This window comes from Aulostomus chinensis, chromosome 3 (assembly GCF_037954235.1).
Source record: "Aulostomus chinensis isolate RoL2024-O1b breed Wild chromosome 3, RoL_Achi_v1.0, whole genome shotgun sequence".
Taxonomy (NCBI): domain Eukaryota; kingdom Metazoa; phylum Chordata; class Actinopteri; order Syngnathiformes; family Aulostomidae; genus Aulostomus; species Aulostomus chinensis.
In genome coordinates, this window is record NC_141322.1 from 10,818,340 (window position 1) to 10,830,760 (window position 12,421).

The following is a 12,421-nucleotide window of genomic DNA, read 5'->3' on the forward strand; positions in this document are numbered from 1 at the left end:
GTTCAGCTGACTGAAGCGGAGGGGAGGCGCTAAACATCCTCATCAACCAGCGCTCCAAACCTGCCTGTGTTAGTGAGCTTTTAATTTGAAGTTAACATTAAAATCCAAGATTAGATCTTTTGTCACCAATTCATGTTTATATCTGCTGCGCATCCATTTGCAGCATTAGAATACACACGTTTAAAATGAAAGCTCTCCTGTTTGACCTATTCATTTACATTTAAAGTTTTTAACTGGTAGCAATTACAAATAAACATGCACATTTTTTCTATGGTGCATTTTTGCATGAAAGGATGCAAAACTTCAATGGGCTTAAGCCCCAGTTTACCTGATTTCATGTGTAGCATGAAAGTATCCTAAAAGTAAAAATCAGAGTCAATATGTGTGGATATTCATGTCTTCACCTGCTGAAACTGCATCTTAAGACATTTTCTCTTCAGAACAGCCTCAGCCAATTTAGCTTGCATTTGTTCTCGGTGTTTTGCTGCCAAGAGGGCTTAAGCAGCACAAGCCATCTTCTCTCAGTATAATGGCCTCCTTCTGTCCATGAGCATCTGCTTGCTCCTCCCTCCTGTTTTTCTGAAGCAGGAGCAGGGTGCAGTTGACAGGACAGAGGCAGGCTAAAGGGACAATTAAGAGACTCCTGGGAGAGACAGCTGGACCTGTTGCCAACATCACCAGGTATGACCAGGCACCACTCTAGTCTAATGGGAAACAGCAAAACTGTGGCACTTGTTAAAATACTAACATTCAGAAAAGGAAAAACAAAAATCTTTATTCATTCAGATCATTGGAATAAGTTACAAATTTATAGAGGGAAAAGGAAAAAGCACTTGGTGGGATAACTTGTGGCTATATATGTGGGATGACAAAATGTAAGAGAAAATGACAAAGACATTCGCAGTGTGAAATGTTCTAAAAAAAAAAAAGCGCAGCAAAGAGACATGAGCAGGCAGAGCTCCATTATTTCATCCATGATATCCATGTTGCTTTCCCTCCATCACCCTCAGATGAGTCCATCATCTGTGGGAGGGTTTCCCCAGAAGCATGCCCTGTCAGGCCCTTTTCCGCCCTCTCGTCATCATCTAGCAGCTGCTCGATGTAGCAGGAGGAGCCCAGCAGGATGTGGCCGGTGGCCTGCATGGAGAAGATAGTCCACCGCAAAGCCTCCCTGGAGGAGCAGGTCATAGATAGTATAATTTCCAATCAGAAAAGGGATTTACATGTGTATGAGGGTGAAGATCGAAAAAGGACATTTGAGTTATTGTCAGTGTAAACTAAACAAACTTAACACCAATTGTCAAGGAATCGACTGAAATCCTTGTGTGGTCATTTCTCAAACAAGCCACACTACATACCATCTGACAAAGAAAACAGCAAACCTCTTGATCTGCAGTGTTGCAGGAACACAAAAGCAACACAGGAGATTCATCTATAAAATATAATCCTTTGACACACGCTCCATACCAAAAGCTGCAGATCCCAGGAGTGATGACATAACTCCTCCCAAAATTAATCTCGTTCAAATCTAGCCTATTTCAACTCTGACACCCACACCGGCTAGCATGGGAAAGTGGATTTTATATTTTACTAGCACAAAGAATACTGGAAATGCTCTACTGATTTTGTAACAGATAAAAATCACAATCAATCGTAAAATAGTAATGCTAACAATAATGCCTTGGCATGGTAGAGAAGGCTATAGAAATCTCAAATACCCCAAACAGGTTCTTTTACTCACTTAAAAAGGTTTTTGGCAGCGTAACAGCGCAGGTCATAGGACAGAGTATAAACACCATACAGGGTTGCCTTCACATTCAGGGAGCCAATGAAATCCTTGGGGTTGTTCTTGTAGAGGTCCAGAGTCAGCTTGGCCACATCTATGCGGGGCTGTGTCCTGTATTCACTGAACAAATCTCCAGAGGGGGTATCCTGGAGAAGCATCTATTCTGGTCAAATGACTGCAGCTCCCTATGCATAAAAACTATACAAACAACATTTTCTACACAAATATACTTGTGAAAAAAAAAAGAATGAGATGAGTGCAACAATATAATGGTTACATTATTTTAAAAAATACTGTCATTTATATTCACTGTCATGCTGGGTGTATGATTCTGTACAGACCTAGCCATACATTTTATAACGTGACAGAAAACATCTGTTTGCAACATGAGGATCAAAATGTGATTAATAATCACTCTAAGTACTATAAAGGAAGGAGGCGGTGCAATGGTGCCCAGCCAACGTACAGGTTATGACATAACTCAGCCTTTAGCTGAAGACATTTCATTTTGTCTGAGATGCCACTGCTGAGGCCAAGAAACAGAAGAGTTCTGAAATCTCCTTTCAGTTTCCCACCTGGGTGAAATTTAAGTGTCAGAAGAATGAGCGAATATCTCGTACAGGAAGTAGCCAGCAATGAGAGTGCATTCCTTCACTAAGGTCAACTTTGGGCAAGAGGCAAGGTAAGTGTGAGGTCAGCATCAGAACTAACATTTTGGAGGCATGATGCAAATTGTGGTATGCATCAATATCTATGGAAATTTCATCAATTTCTTCTGCTTTTCAGAGAGCAGCATTCAAATTTAATGAGACCTCTGGGTCTGATTAATATTCAACTCGTTATTTCATTTCTCTAAAAATGATGAAGGCCGAACCTAATCTCTGGTCTTCCCCACGCTTTGCACAAGATGTGAAATTTCTCCCCCATTCAGTCTGACATTCAAAATACTGTGAACCAGATATTCTTTGATTCAGGCCTTTGCACTGTTAATGTGACTTCCAAGCACAGACTGACAACGAAAGGTTGTACAACAAGGAGTCTCAATATGTTCAGCATCACACTGAACATTGCAAAACTGCAGTAGCTGAGCAACAGTGCCACCTTGTGGTCCTTTTTGTATCTTACCAGATGTGGAGTCCACTTCTGTCCCTCCTCCAGGACCATGAAGACAGTATTCTCAGGCAGTGTCTGGAAGAACTCCTCTGTGTCCACGCTGGTGCCGTCTTCATCCAGCACCAGATCACTGACACACAGAACACTCAGCGAGTCGCCCACCTGAGACCACCAACACACAAAATGGAAATACCCAGCAACCCACAGGTCAGTCCGATGGCATCCTATGCACACACTAGAATGACTATGCCACCTCATTCCTTTACATTCTTTGCTCAACCCTTCTTTCTCACCCTGTCAATCAGGTCTTCCAGTGCATCTGCCATTATCCCCTTCTTCATACTGCGCTCAGCATTTGTGACTCGGAAAGGCTTTGGGCGAGGGGCTCGACGCAACAACAGCTGCTGGGTCATGGAAGCACTGGCAGATACGCTGGTGGTCACACACCTGAGAAACATCCAAAAATGAGGAAGCAGATCGACTTGATTTGTCTAGAGCATCTCAACCACCCCATGAGCTGGTCCTCTTACTTGGAGAGCGAAGACGGAGACAAGAGGCTGAGAGACTTCATTGCATAATCCATCACCTTCTAGAAAGCTCCCAGTCCTGCCATCAGAAGATGGAATTTAGCTGTACAGCATCATGAGAAGTTATTCCACCACAACAGTACAGCAAGCCGTCTGCAATACATTTCAATGAAGTGTTTCACTTATTAGTTTTCTTCAACAGACACATTTCAATACAATATCCAGCAAGACGGAAAAACAAATACCTTACAAGGAAAGCCAACACCTCCAGCAGCTGCGGGGATAATCCCTGTTGTGGTTGCTTTGCTCCCGGACCTCTGATTTCGTACTTCTCCGTTTCACCCTGCCGTGCTGATTCTTACACCACTTGGTCACTGAACTTTGTGCTGCTAACTGTTGAGCTAGTTGTGTGTCATCACTTTTATTGTGTAATTGTGTATGAACACATCCTTGAGCCTCCTGTCAAAAAAAAAAAAAAAGAAAAGAAAAGAAAACAAAAGCCCTGAAACCACACCACAGCGTGGTCAGAGTAACTGAAGGGTCAGTTCTACCAGTGTTAGCCCATTCCATAGCTCTGGTTTAATTTGTGCAGGTCTTCAGATGCCTGCCTCCGTTGATTTGTTTTATACTTTCAAGGGTTGTGCAGACCAGGTGTATCAAGACCTAATTTTATCATCTGGTGTTACACAATTCACTCACAAAAACGCGACAGAAATAGAAGGCGGTGATAACCAGCAGAAAGTAAATAAAACCCCAAATGTTTGAGGTCCATCTCTGTGACACATTAAACCTTTGAAGAAGAAAACTGAATAGATTCCCAACATCTCTTTTTTTCTAGCTTAAATTGATCCCTGGATACGATCAGACCTCATTTACACCTGCACTAAAATTAGAGGTCTTTCCACCGCCGCCCAGCCTCACAGTTCCCTTCTGCTCTTTTATTACGTAATTCACGTGTCGTTGCCGATGGCCAAGATTTCACGCTGTCTGTGAATGTTCATGCACAACTGAACAGCACAGCATTAACTTGAACTAATGGGAGTGTAGGAGAGATTTAATCAGAGTAAAGACGTGTCCTCTCTCGTAAACACACTTATTCAGTTCTGACATTAAGCACATTGCGGGACAACAAGGCGGGCAATTACATAAAATCTTCTCCCAGTATCCACAGTCTCTGCTTCAGTGCGAAGACTAACCAGGGTAAAATGTGACTTCTTTCTTGACCAAAGCATTTGTTCAACAGACAAATTCAAACTGTACGTTTAAAAGAAAAGTCAAAATGAGACGATATGGTTACTTGGTGTGATGTTAATATCCAGAGAAGAGATGAGGTGATTAACAACTGAGATTTTTTTCTTGCAGTTTTGAATTGACGCCTGCGTAAGAATAATAGTGCCCCCCCCAAACAACACGGGAGGAAGGAGCCTTGGAAAACAAAACACCTTGCAGGGATAAAGATAACTGGTTTGTTAGAGACATCGGGTATGCAATTATGAAACTGTACCGCTTTTACTTTTATAAAAAAAAATTAAAAATAAAAAACGATAGAAGACAGTGGGAAACAGTGACACATGCAGACTTACTTTTCGGTGCAGTGCTGCTGTTCATTCCGGACTCGGAGTTAATTAACGACACCTGCAGCTGATTACAGCAGGCGACTTCCGGTCTCCAGCAACACACGAATGCGTGAGATTGGTGTTTTTCGCCCAATTATTGAGTTAACCACGACAGTGGCCAACTGTCCGTGAATGATTAACTATGGCTGAGCAAGGAGAAGCTCGAGGAGGCTCGTTTTTTTGCAACTTGTCAACTTCCAGTAAATTTCCATTTATGAGGTCCCTGAGGTCACACACATTTGAAGTCAACATTAATATTTTTTTTTCCAAGTGTCGTATTACTCAAGTGAATTACCGGTGAAAAACCAATGGCGTTTTCCTCTGTCCCTTGGATAAGTGGTCCCCGCTGGGTCTGGGGACCACCGGTGGTCCGTGAGGAGGCTCACAGGTCCTGAAAAAATGATGAGTTGTTGAACTTCACCTTTATTTATTTTACAAGAAGTTACCACAAATACAGCATGTACTGGGTACATGACTATTTCTATAATGAATTCACTGGTAGTGTTGGTTACATCCATAAAATAATAACTACAGAAAGAACCTCCCAAACAACAAACATAAAACAACACTGCAGCTTTTAATATAATAATCCAACAAATGGAATAATAACACAACATTTACCTACAGCAAATGTAATACTACATTTCTGTATATTGGCTGTGTACGACAGTTAACATTTATAAGCTGCAGTTTAAAATTAAATTAGCTGTTTATTACGTTGTGGGAGATTATTACAATTTTGAAAACTGAATATTTTCACCTTCCTGCAAAAGTATCAAATCCCTGTTTGTCTTTTTCAAAACAGGAAAGGGGACAAATTTTACCAACCAAAAATCAGGATTGAAGACATATAAGCTAACTGAGCTGCTAAATGGGGAACGTCTCAGTTGACTTTGAATTGCTCGGTGGTCTGTCTTTGTTGATGGGCAGCACTTTGACATGTTATAGCAGGGCAAACACATGTTTTGTTGAAAATTGTTATAGTTGAATAAATATTAATTATTGCCCTGTTCCATGAAGTCAGGCCAGGTCTCTGGTACTGCACATACTTCCTGCAATCATTCATCCATCCATCCGTGATCCCGGAACCTTCTTGCTGTGAGGTGACAGTGCTAACCACTGCACCACCGTGCCGCCCCCTTCCTTCCTGCAATAATATGCTGCTAAAAACTGCAAAATGCCTAAAATCTGCTTTGTCTTGGAATACACTAACGGGATTAGCTGCCAATGACGACCTTCCGAAAAATGGAAAACAGAAATTTCCACTACATACATGTTTTAATCCAAAAATAAATGGTCCCATTGGAATGATTTTCTTTATCTAGTGTAACAGTAGTTTTATGTAAAGTTATGCCAGGATCATATGGAATGATCTTTAGTGTCCTTTGATGGAGGCACAATTAAATTTTGGTCAATTCTCTCCAGTGTAAACAATAAAGAAGAAGAAGCTTTTATTGCAAAAGAGCATAGATACAACAAAATGTGTCCTCTACATTTCAACTCGTCCTAAAGGGAGCAACGAGTGGTTGTGTGCAGCACTCTGGGATCAACTCCAGATCTTCCTACCCATGTCTTCCTCAGGAGCAGCAACAAGAACATTAACCTAACATACATGTCATGAAAGGGCGGTACAGTGGTGCAGTGGTCAGCACTGTCGCCTCACAGCAAGAAGGTTCTGAGTTTGAGTCCTGGCTCAAGCACAGGATCTTTCTGTGTGAGTCTGCATGTTCTCCCTGTTCCTGTGTGGGTTCTCTCTGGTACTCCAGCTTCCTCCCACAGTCCAAAGACATCAAGAGAGGACGAGGCTGATTGATACTCTAAATTGACTGTAGGTGTGACTGTGAGTGTGAATGGTCGGTTGTCTCTATGTGTTGGCCCTGTGATGGACTGGCAACTTGTCCAAGGTGAACCCCACCTCACATCCTCCCAGCTGCTGGGATAGACTCCACCCTCCCATGACCCTTATCAGGATAAGCAGTAGAAAATGGATGGATGGACGGATAAAGATGTCTTTAATGGTGGAGGAAACCTATGCAGATTCCACGCAGAAAGACCACAGATGGCTGGGAGCTTCTTGCTGTGAGGAAACAGTGCCAATCACTGTGTATAAAATTATACATAAACAATGTAAATAAAGGATCCCTGGAAAGCAAGAGCAGTTCAACATTTGAACACATCCTTTGTTCTTTTGTTCGTGACCTCCTATCCTTGAGAAGTGGCAACAAGTCTTCACAGCACTCGGTTGGATGTAATTATGGGTGCAATCCCTGAACTGTACGGCCAACTGCAACTGACAAAGGAGCACATCAGTTTGGAATGTTGGATGGACTGAACTCAAATTATTACAAGAATCTCAGCCAAGACACTAATCTGAAGTCTTGTAGAAGTGATATATCTAAATTAAGAAGCTGTGATGGCTGAATGGTTAAACAGTGGATTTGAAATCAATGGGGTTTCCCCGTGCAGGTTCAAACCCTGTTCACAGTGGGAAAGTTATAACATAGGAAATGCTACCTCTTGTAAGTGGTGTTTATGATATTGGGGACACTGAAATGTGGTGGTCATTGCAGTAATAGCTGCAATGAGTAGCAACATTAAGTGATCTTATGTTGTGACGTCACACTTTTCACACACGCCATTTCTATATTTGCAGAGTTGTCTCTGTCACTTAAGCTGCTCCGTAGCTTTAAGTGATAGTGTCAAGGTCAAGACCATTATAAGACAGAACAAACTCGGCTGTAGATCAGATGAGCGTTTTTTTTTCACTCTGTTGCATCTCATTTCATGTTCCATGCAGGAACACAGATGAATCATGCTGCAGATCCCAGTCAGCAAGAGAGGAGATAAATCATCAGCCCTAAAATAGCTGAGACTTATTTGCCAAATTTATCAAGTATTGGTGAACAAAGGTTTATAGAAAAGCTCTGTTCGTCTTTCCGAGGTCAATATCCTGCCTGGGTCTTTGTCCTGTTATCACCATCACACCGGGGCAGGCTGCAGTGAACACAGGCTCATTTGGCTCAGATACATTCATTTGTTCTTTGTGGGTTTCTGATCCTTGTAATTATTTGAAGCGTGCCTGATGTCAATACAGAGTGGAATGAATTAGACTTGTGGAAGAAATATGATTATCATAATGGATTTAATTGAACAACCTTTCTTTGAATTCAAGACACGTGCAAACACAAGAAACAGATTTCTGATCCACTGGTGACGGAAACAATAGACCCAGCAGCATCAGCTGACATTGTTGCCAGTGTCCCCTCCATTCATCTTTTACATGAGTGTAGAACAAGGTCATAATAAGTAAATATACTGCTGTTTCTAATCGGATACCTGGGCTACAATGCACAAAAGTTGACTCAGCGTTGAAGTGGGCTTTACTCCAAAGAGACCCTGGAGCCTTTATTTTCTCCTGCCAATTCGTGCCATCAGTTCTGCATTGGCTGCCGCCTTGGTCCTCATGTCCTGGTTCTTGGCCAGGTCTATGAGGACACTAAGAATGCTGGTGGGCACGTCAAGGGACAGGGCAAATCGGGACCCTTGCTGGGCTCTCTTGGGCACCTGGGAGGCAGGCCGAGGGGCTCTCACATGCCGGAGCACCGTGCGATGCTCTGACCGCAGCAATGAGTTCAACACTCCACTGTGGTTTAGGATGTCGACAGCCAGCGTGTCCCTCTGTGTGTCTTCATTAAATTTGGCAAGAGTAGGACTGCTCCTCTGAGCCTGGACACACCATGGCAGAAGCAGAGCCAGGCAAAACCATGCACGCACACGTCTCATGGTCAGAATTCTGCAGGGAAACAACAAGAACGGACACTTTTAGAAGAGATTTGAACCCATCTGAAGATACTGTCTTCCTTGATTATATAAATAACCTACTTAAGTACAAACCTGAGGATGTAGATTATAACGACGGTTTTCGTGTGGAATTTTGCTTAGGTGACTCATTACGACATTTGGAATTTATGAAATATGAATTTAGTTGAAATTTCAGTTGAAGGAAATAAAAGAAGATACCAAACACTTCTGTTGCTCAGCATCACAATTTATTTTAATACTTACTCTTCCAAAGTATTTACTCCTGAAGGTGATCCACATTAACTGAAAAGTCACTTAAATCTGTAAAGTATCATAATAACCCCCAACACTCCTTTTTTTTTCAAAGCATGAAGTCACTCTTTCCTACGCACCTTGACCTGTTTGAAATTTTCATTCGTAAATAAAATATAAATGACCAGTAAATAAAGTTAATTATCAATTTTGGACCAAAAATCAGAATCAGAATCAAAATCAGAAATCCTTCATTAATCCCTTGCGGGAAATTGTTGGATTGCAGTGCTCCATATCACAGTAAAAAAACAATATTTAGTAAGAAAAAAATAGAGAATCAAGAATACAAGGAGATATCTTTTGTTATAAATGATGTAAAGTCTTCTATTGACAGTTGAAATTTCAAATATTGCTTCTGATATTACTACAGGACAAACAAACAAACATTTTAAATGCAGAGAATTATAAGCCATCCAGCTTTGTCTCTTTCATCCCTGCACTTTATGTAATATTCCAAATTGTGCAGTTGTTTCTTAGTAATAAACTTAAGTGAGCCTCCCAAAGTGTCATAATCATAATTCGTACTTACTCTGTGTCACCAGCGTGAAAATTTTGTAATTTGACTAAAAGGCACTTCTATTCCCGGAGCTCTGGTGATGATCAGGAAGACTCTTAAATGTCCTGCAATAACGGGTCTTCTGTCTTGTCTTCTTCAGCTTCTGCAGGGGCGACCTGTGTGCCACGCAGTCGGACGGTTAACTGCCTGCTCCTCCACGATTCAACCACGTCCGTCTTCCTCGCCGTAACACAACACACACACACACACACACACACACACACACACACACACACACACACACACACACACACACACTCACACACATACACACTCAACACACAACTTCTTTCCTCCTATGTTTATCGTTTTCACCCTCCCCTCTTTTAATCTCATTTCCTCCCCACTCATTGCTGTCTTTCTAAGTCTAAAAATAACACAACAGTAATCACAATAGTTTGCTTCTAATGAATTGGACAGTCACCAGAGTCTATAGAGCCCATCAGCACCATTCAGATGCATAGTAACAACTACCTCCCATATATGTTCAGACTCAAAATGTCATACAATAATGTTCGCCCTTCTGGTTCATGACTCATGTGTCCATGTAATTCATCATGGCAGCAACATTTGAGTGTTAAGATGGAGAACATGTTCAGGAATATCATGTCATTTTTGAAAATTTAAAGAATGCAAACGTTCATTTATACACACACACACACACACACACATAAATATTCATTTTTATAAGCAATTTCAATGTTGAGGGAGATTTGGTTTATTTTATAAGTGAGAATTACTGATTTCGTGCAGGTGTTGTGAATGAAGGGTTAGTCATCATAATAAGGTTAAAGTCACATCAGATAACCTGCAGGGACCACAGTAAACTCCCCAGGCATGTTGTCCCACCTCAGATCCACAGGGTCATGACCTAAAGGACACGACATATCATCACACACTCGTGAAAATTTTCACTTGCTGGATGAGTCACTGATGTCCACACACAAACCACAAGATAAACAGCGTGACGTTACAGGAACCTTGAATCCACACAAGGGTAAGTTGTTTGTACGTTCTCTTTAGCAGAATATTTAAATCGAACATTTTATCTTAACTCATCAGACAAACGAGCAGAAGACGTCACAAACTCCAAAATGAATAAATACATTTTAAGTTGTTTTACATGAAAGCGCAGGCCAAATCCTTCCACATTGGTGTGACGGTGATTCAATTATACAGGGCATATTTCGTAAGTCGTATCATCACTTATACTTTAAGGAGACTACTGGAACCTTAACTGGACTCCGTGGAATATCCCGTTTCACCGTTTAGCCAGCACCCCTCACACCTGTATGTTCAGGTGTGTGGCGGAGTTGTGTTGTTGCCAGAGTATGACAGGGCTTAGAGAAAAAAACACAATATTTGGATTCTGAACGAAGGAGCCAACTGCTGGATTTTGCAAATGAACAATATACATCTATAGTTGGAAGTAATGTTTCAACTCATGAATATCACATAGGTACAATCAGGAGGAGTCCATCGGTGAGGTTTCAAGTTGAACGTTCACTGATGAGTTTCTCTCACTTCTTCTTCGGCATGAAGCCCCTGCCACCTTTGACATATCAAATAAACTTGAACAATTTAATGTTGAGTATACCTACAGTTGTGAGGGTCTAACTTGAAGTCGTTTAGAAAATATCTAAGGGAGGAATCTGAGTATAACTCTACCTCATGAAGATTCCATTCTGTAGGAGTGATCAAGAGTGATCGCACAATTATGATGAAGTCTGGAGGACATACAGAGTTATCACCACTTCCTGGTTAGCACGGTGTTAAGTGTCCAATGTATCAACACATGGCAACATCAGCAACATCTCAACATCATTTTTACTGAGCCTAACATGAATCTGACCATCCATTTTTGGAGTATTTCAATTCTGAACATGTCAAAACACACAAAATCCTAAAATATCCCTCATATTGCTCCTGACTAATGAATCTATATTCGTCTTGTTGTCTTGGATAAATGCACACGGCTACCAGAGTCGATGTAAACAGCTGAAAGTGTGTATGAGGCACCAGTCCGAGACGCGTGTGTGCAATGTATGTGCGTGTGTGCGTGTGTGTGGAGGGAGGTTCTACGGAGCCCTGTGGCAACAAATTGAAGCCAAGCCTCTGTCCCTGGGTAACAACACTGATGTGTCTATTTCATAACATTCACTCACAATAATCACCTCAAAACAAAAGCAAATCCTGAGCACAGAAAAATAGAGTCAATTGAACTTCGCACCCCAGGAGGCCCTCTGGTGGACACTCACACCACTCACTCTGTCTCGCCTCTTAAATTGAATCCTGTCTTGTACCTATACACTGTCTTTGAAAGTCTAATATCAGCTGTTTCTATCTATTTCCTTGTGTTGCATCACAGTATAAATGCTGAGTATTGTTATTTAGAAGCTTCTTTATAGACATACAGGTCTATTTAAAGAACCCCCAGAGGGAGAAGCGCGTCAGTTGTGATAAAACCCCCTGGACAAGTACACTGAGGAGAACTACACAAAGCCTACCTCATTCCCTGACTCACCTCCAGTCCAGCTCATCATGGGACCCATCCTCATCTGACTAATGACATGAACAACGATAGTTGGACCCTCAGGGCTCCAAAGGAAGAGGAGTCATCCCGTTTCACCACAGATAAACAACCACGGGTCACGCAGATGTCATCTAGCCTCTAACAAATATTAATTTACACACCAGCCACATCTTTGTC

General features: G+C 41.6%; 2 protein-coding genes across 4 annotated transcripts; both read right to left on the reverse strand.

The window, feature by feature from the left end:
• Positions 1–755: 755 nt before the first annotated feature.
• Positions 756–5,153, reverse strand: LOC147267647 (lipid transferase CIDEC-like). Of its 3 annotated transcripts, none has more exons than XM_086200628.1 (7): positions 5,010–5,153; positions 3,677–3,885; positions 3,430–3,505; positions 3,193–3,346; positions 2,912–3,061; positions 1,742–1,932; positions 756–1,171 (listed from the first exon to the last, which is right to left on the reverse strand). In XM_086200628.1, exons 3-7 carry the CDS (start codon positions 3,480–3,482, stop codon positions 964–966), a joined length of 756 nt encoding a protein of 251 aa, XP_086056754.1. In that variant the 5' UTR covers positions 3,483–3,505; positions 3,677–3,885; positions 5,010–5,153; the 3' UTR covers positions 756–963. The 3 variants fall into 3 exon arrangements, with proteins under 3 accessions (XP_086056754.1, XP_086056752.1, XP_086056753.1); XM_086200626.1 differs by having other exon boundaries at positions 3,672–3,885; XM_086200627.1 differs by having other exon boundaries at positions 3,430–3,579; positions 3,672–3,885.
• A 1,634-nt stretch (positions 5,154–6,787) lies between these two features.
• On the reverse strand, positions 6,788–9,896 carry LOC147267648 (uncharacterized). The gene is made up of 2 exons (XM_086200629.1): positions 9,685–9,896; positions 6,788–8,835 (listed from the first exon to the last, which is right to left on the reverse strand). Exon 2 carries the CDS (start codon positions 8,823–8,825, stop codon positions 8,448–8,450), a length of 378 nt encoding a protein of 125 aa, XP_086056755.1. The 5' UTR covers positions 8,826–8,835; positions 9,685–9,896; the 3' UTR covers positions 6,788–8,447.
• Between the last annotated feature and the right edge of the window lie 2,525 nt (positions 9,897–12,421).

Excerpts from the sequence above, each read along its gene's own strand:
- LOC147267648 (XM_086200629.1), bottom strand. The coding sequence starts at position 8,825 with ATGAGACGTGTGCGTGCATGGTTTTGCCTGGCTCTGCTTCTGCCATGG.
- LOC147267647 (XM_086200628.1), bottom strand. The coding sequence starts at position 3,482 with ATGGATTATGCAATGAAGTCTCTCAGCCTCTTGTCTCCGTCTTCGCTC. Across the intron at positions 3,062-3,192 it reads TGGAAGACCTGATTGACAGG|GTGGGCGACTCGCTGAGTGT; the intron begins GTGAGAAAGAAG and ends TGGTGGTCTCAG. Across the intron at positions 1,933-2,911 it reads AGAAGTGGACTCCACATCTG|GATACCCCCTCTGGAGATTT; the intron begins GTAAGATACAAA and ends ATGCTTCTCCAG.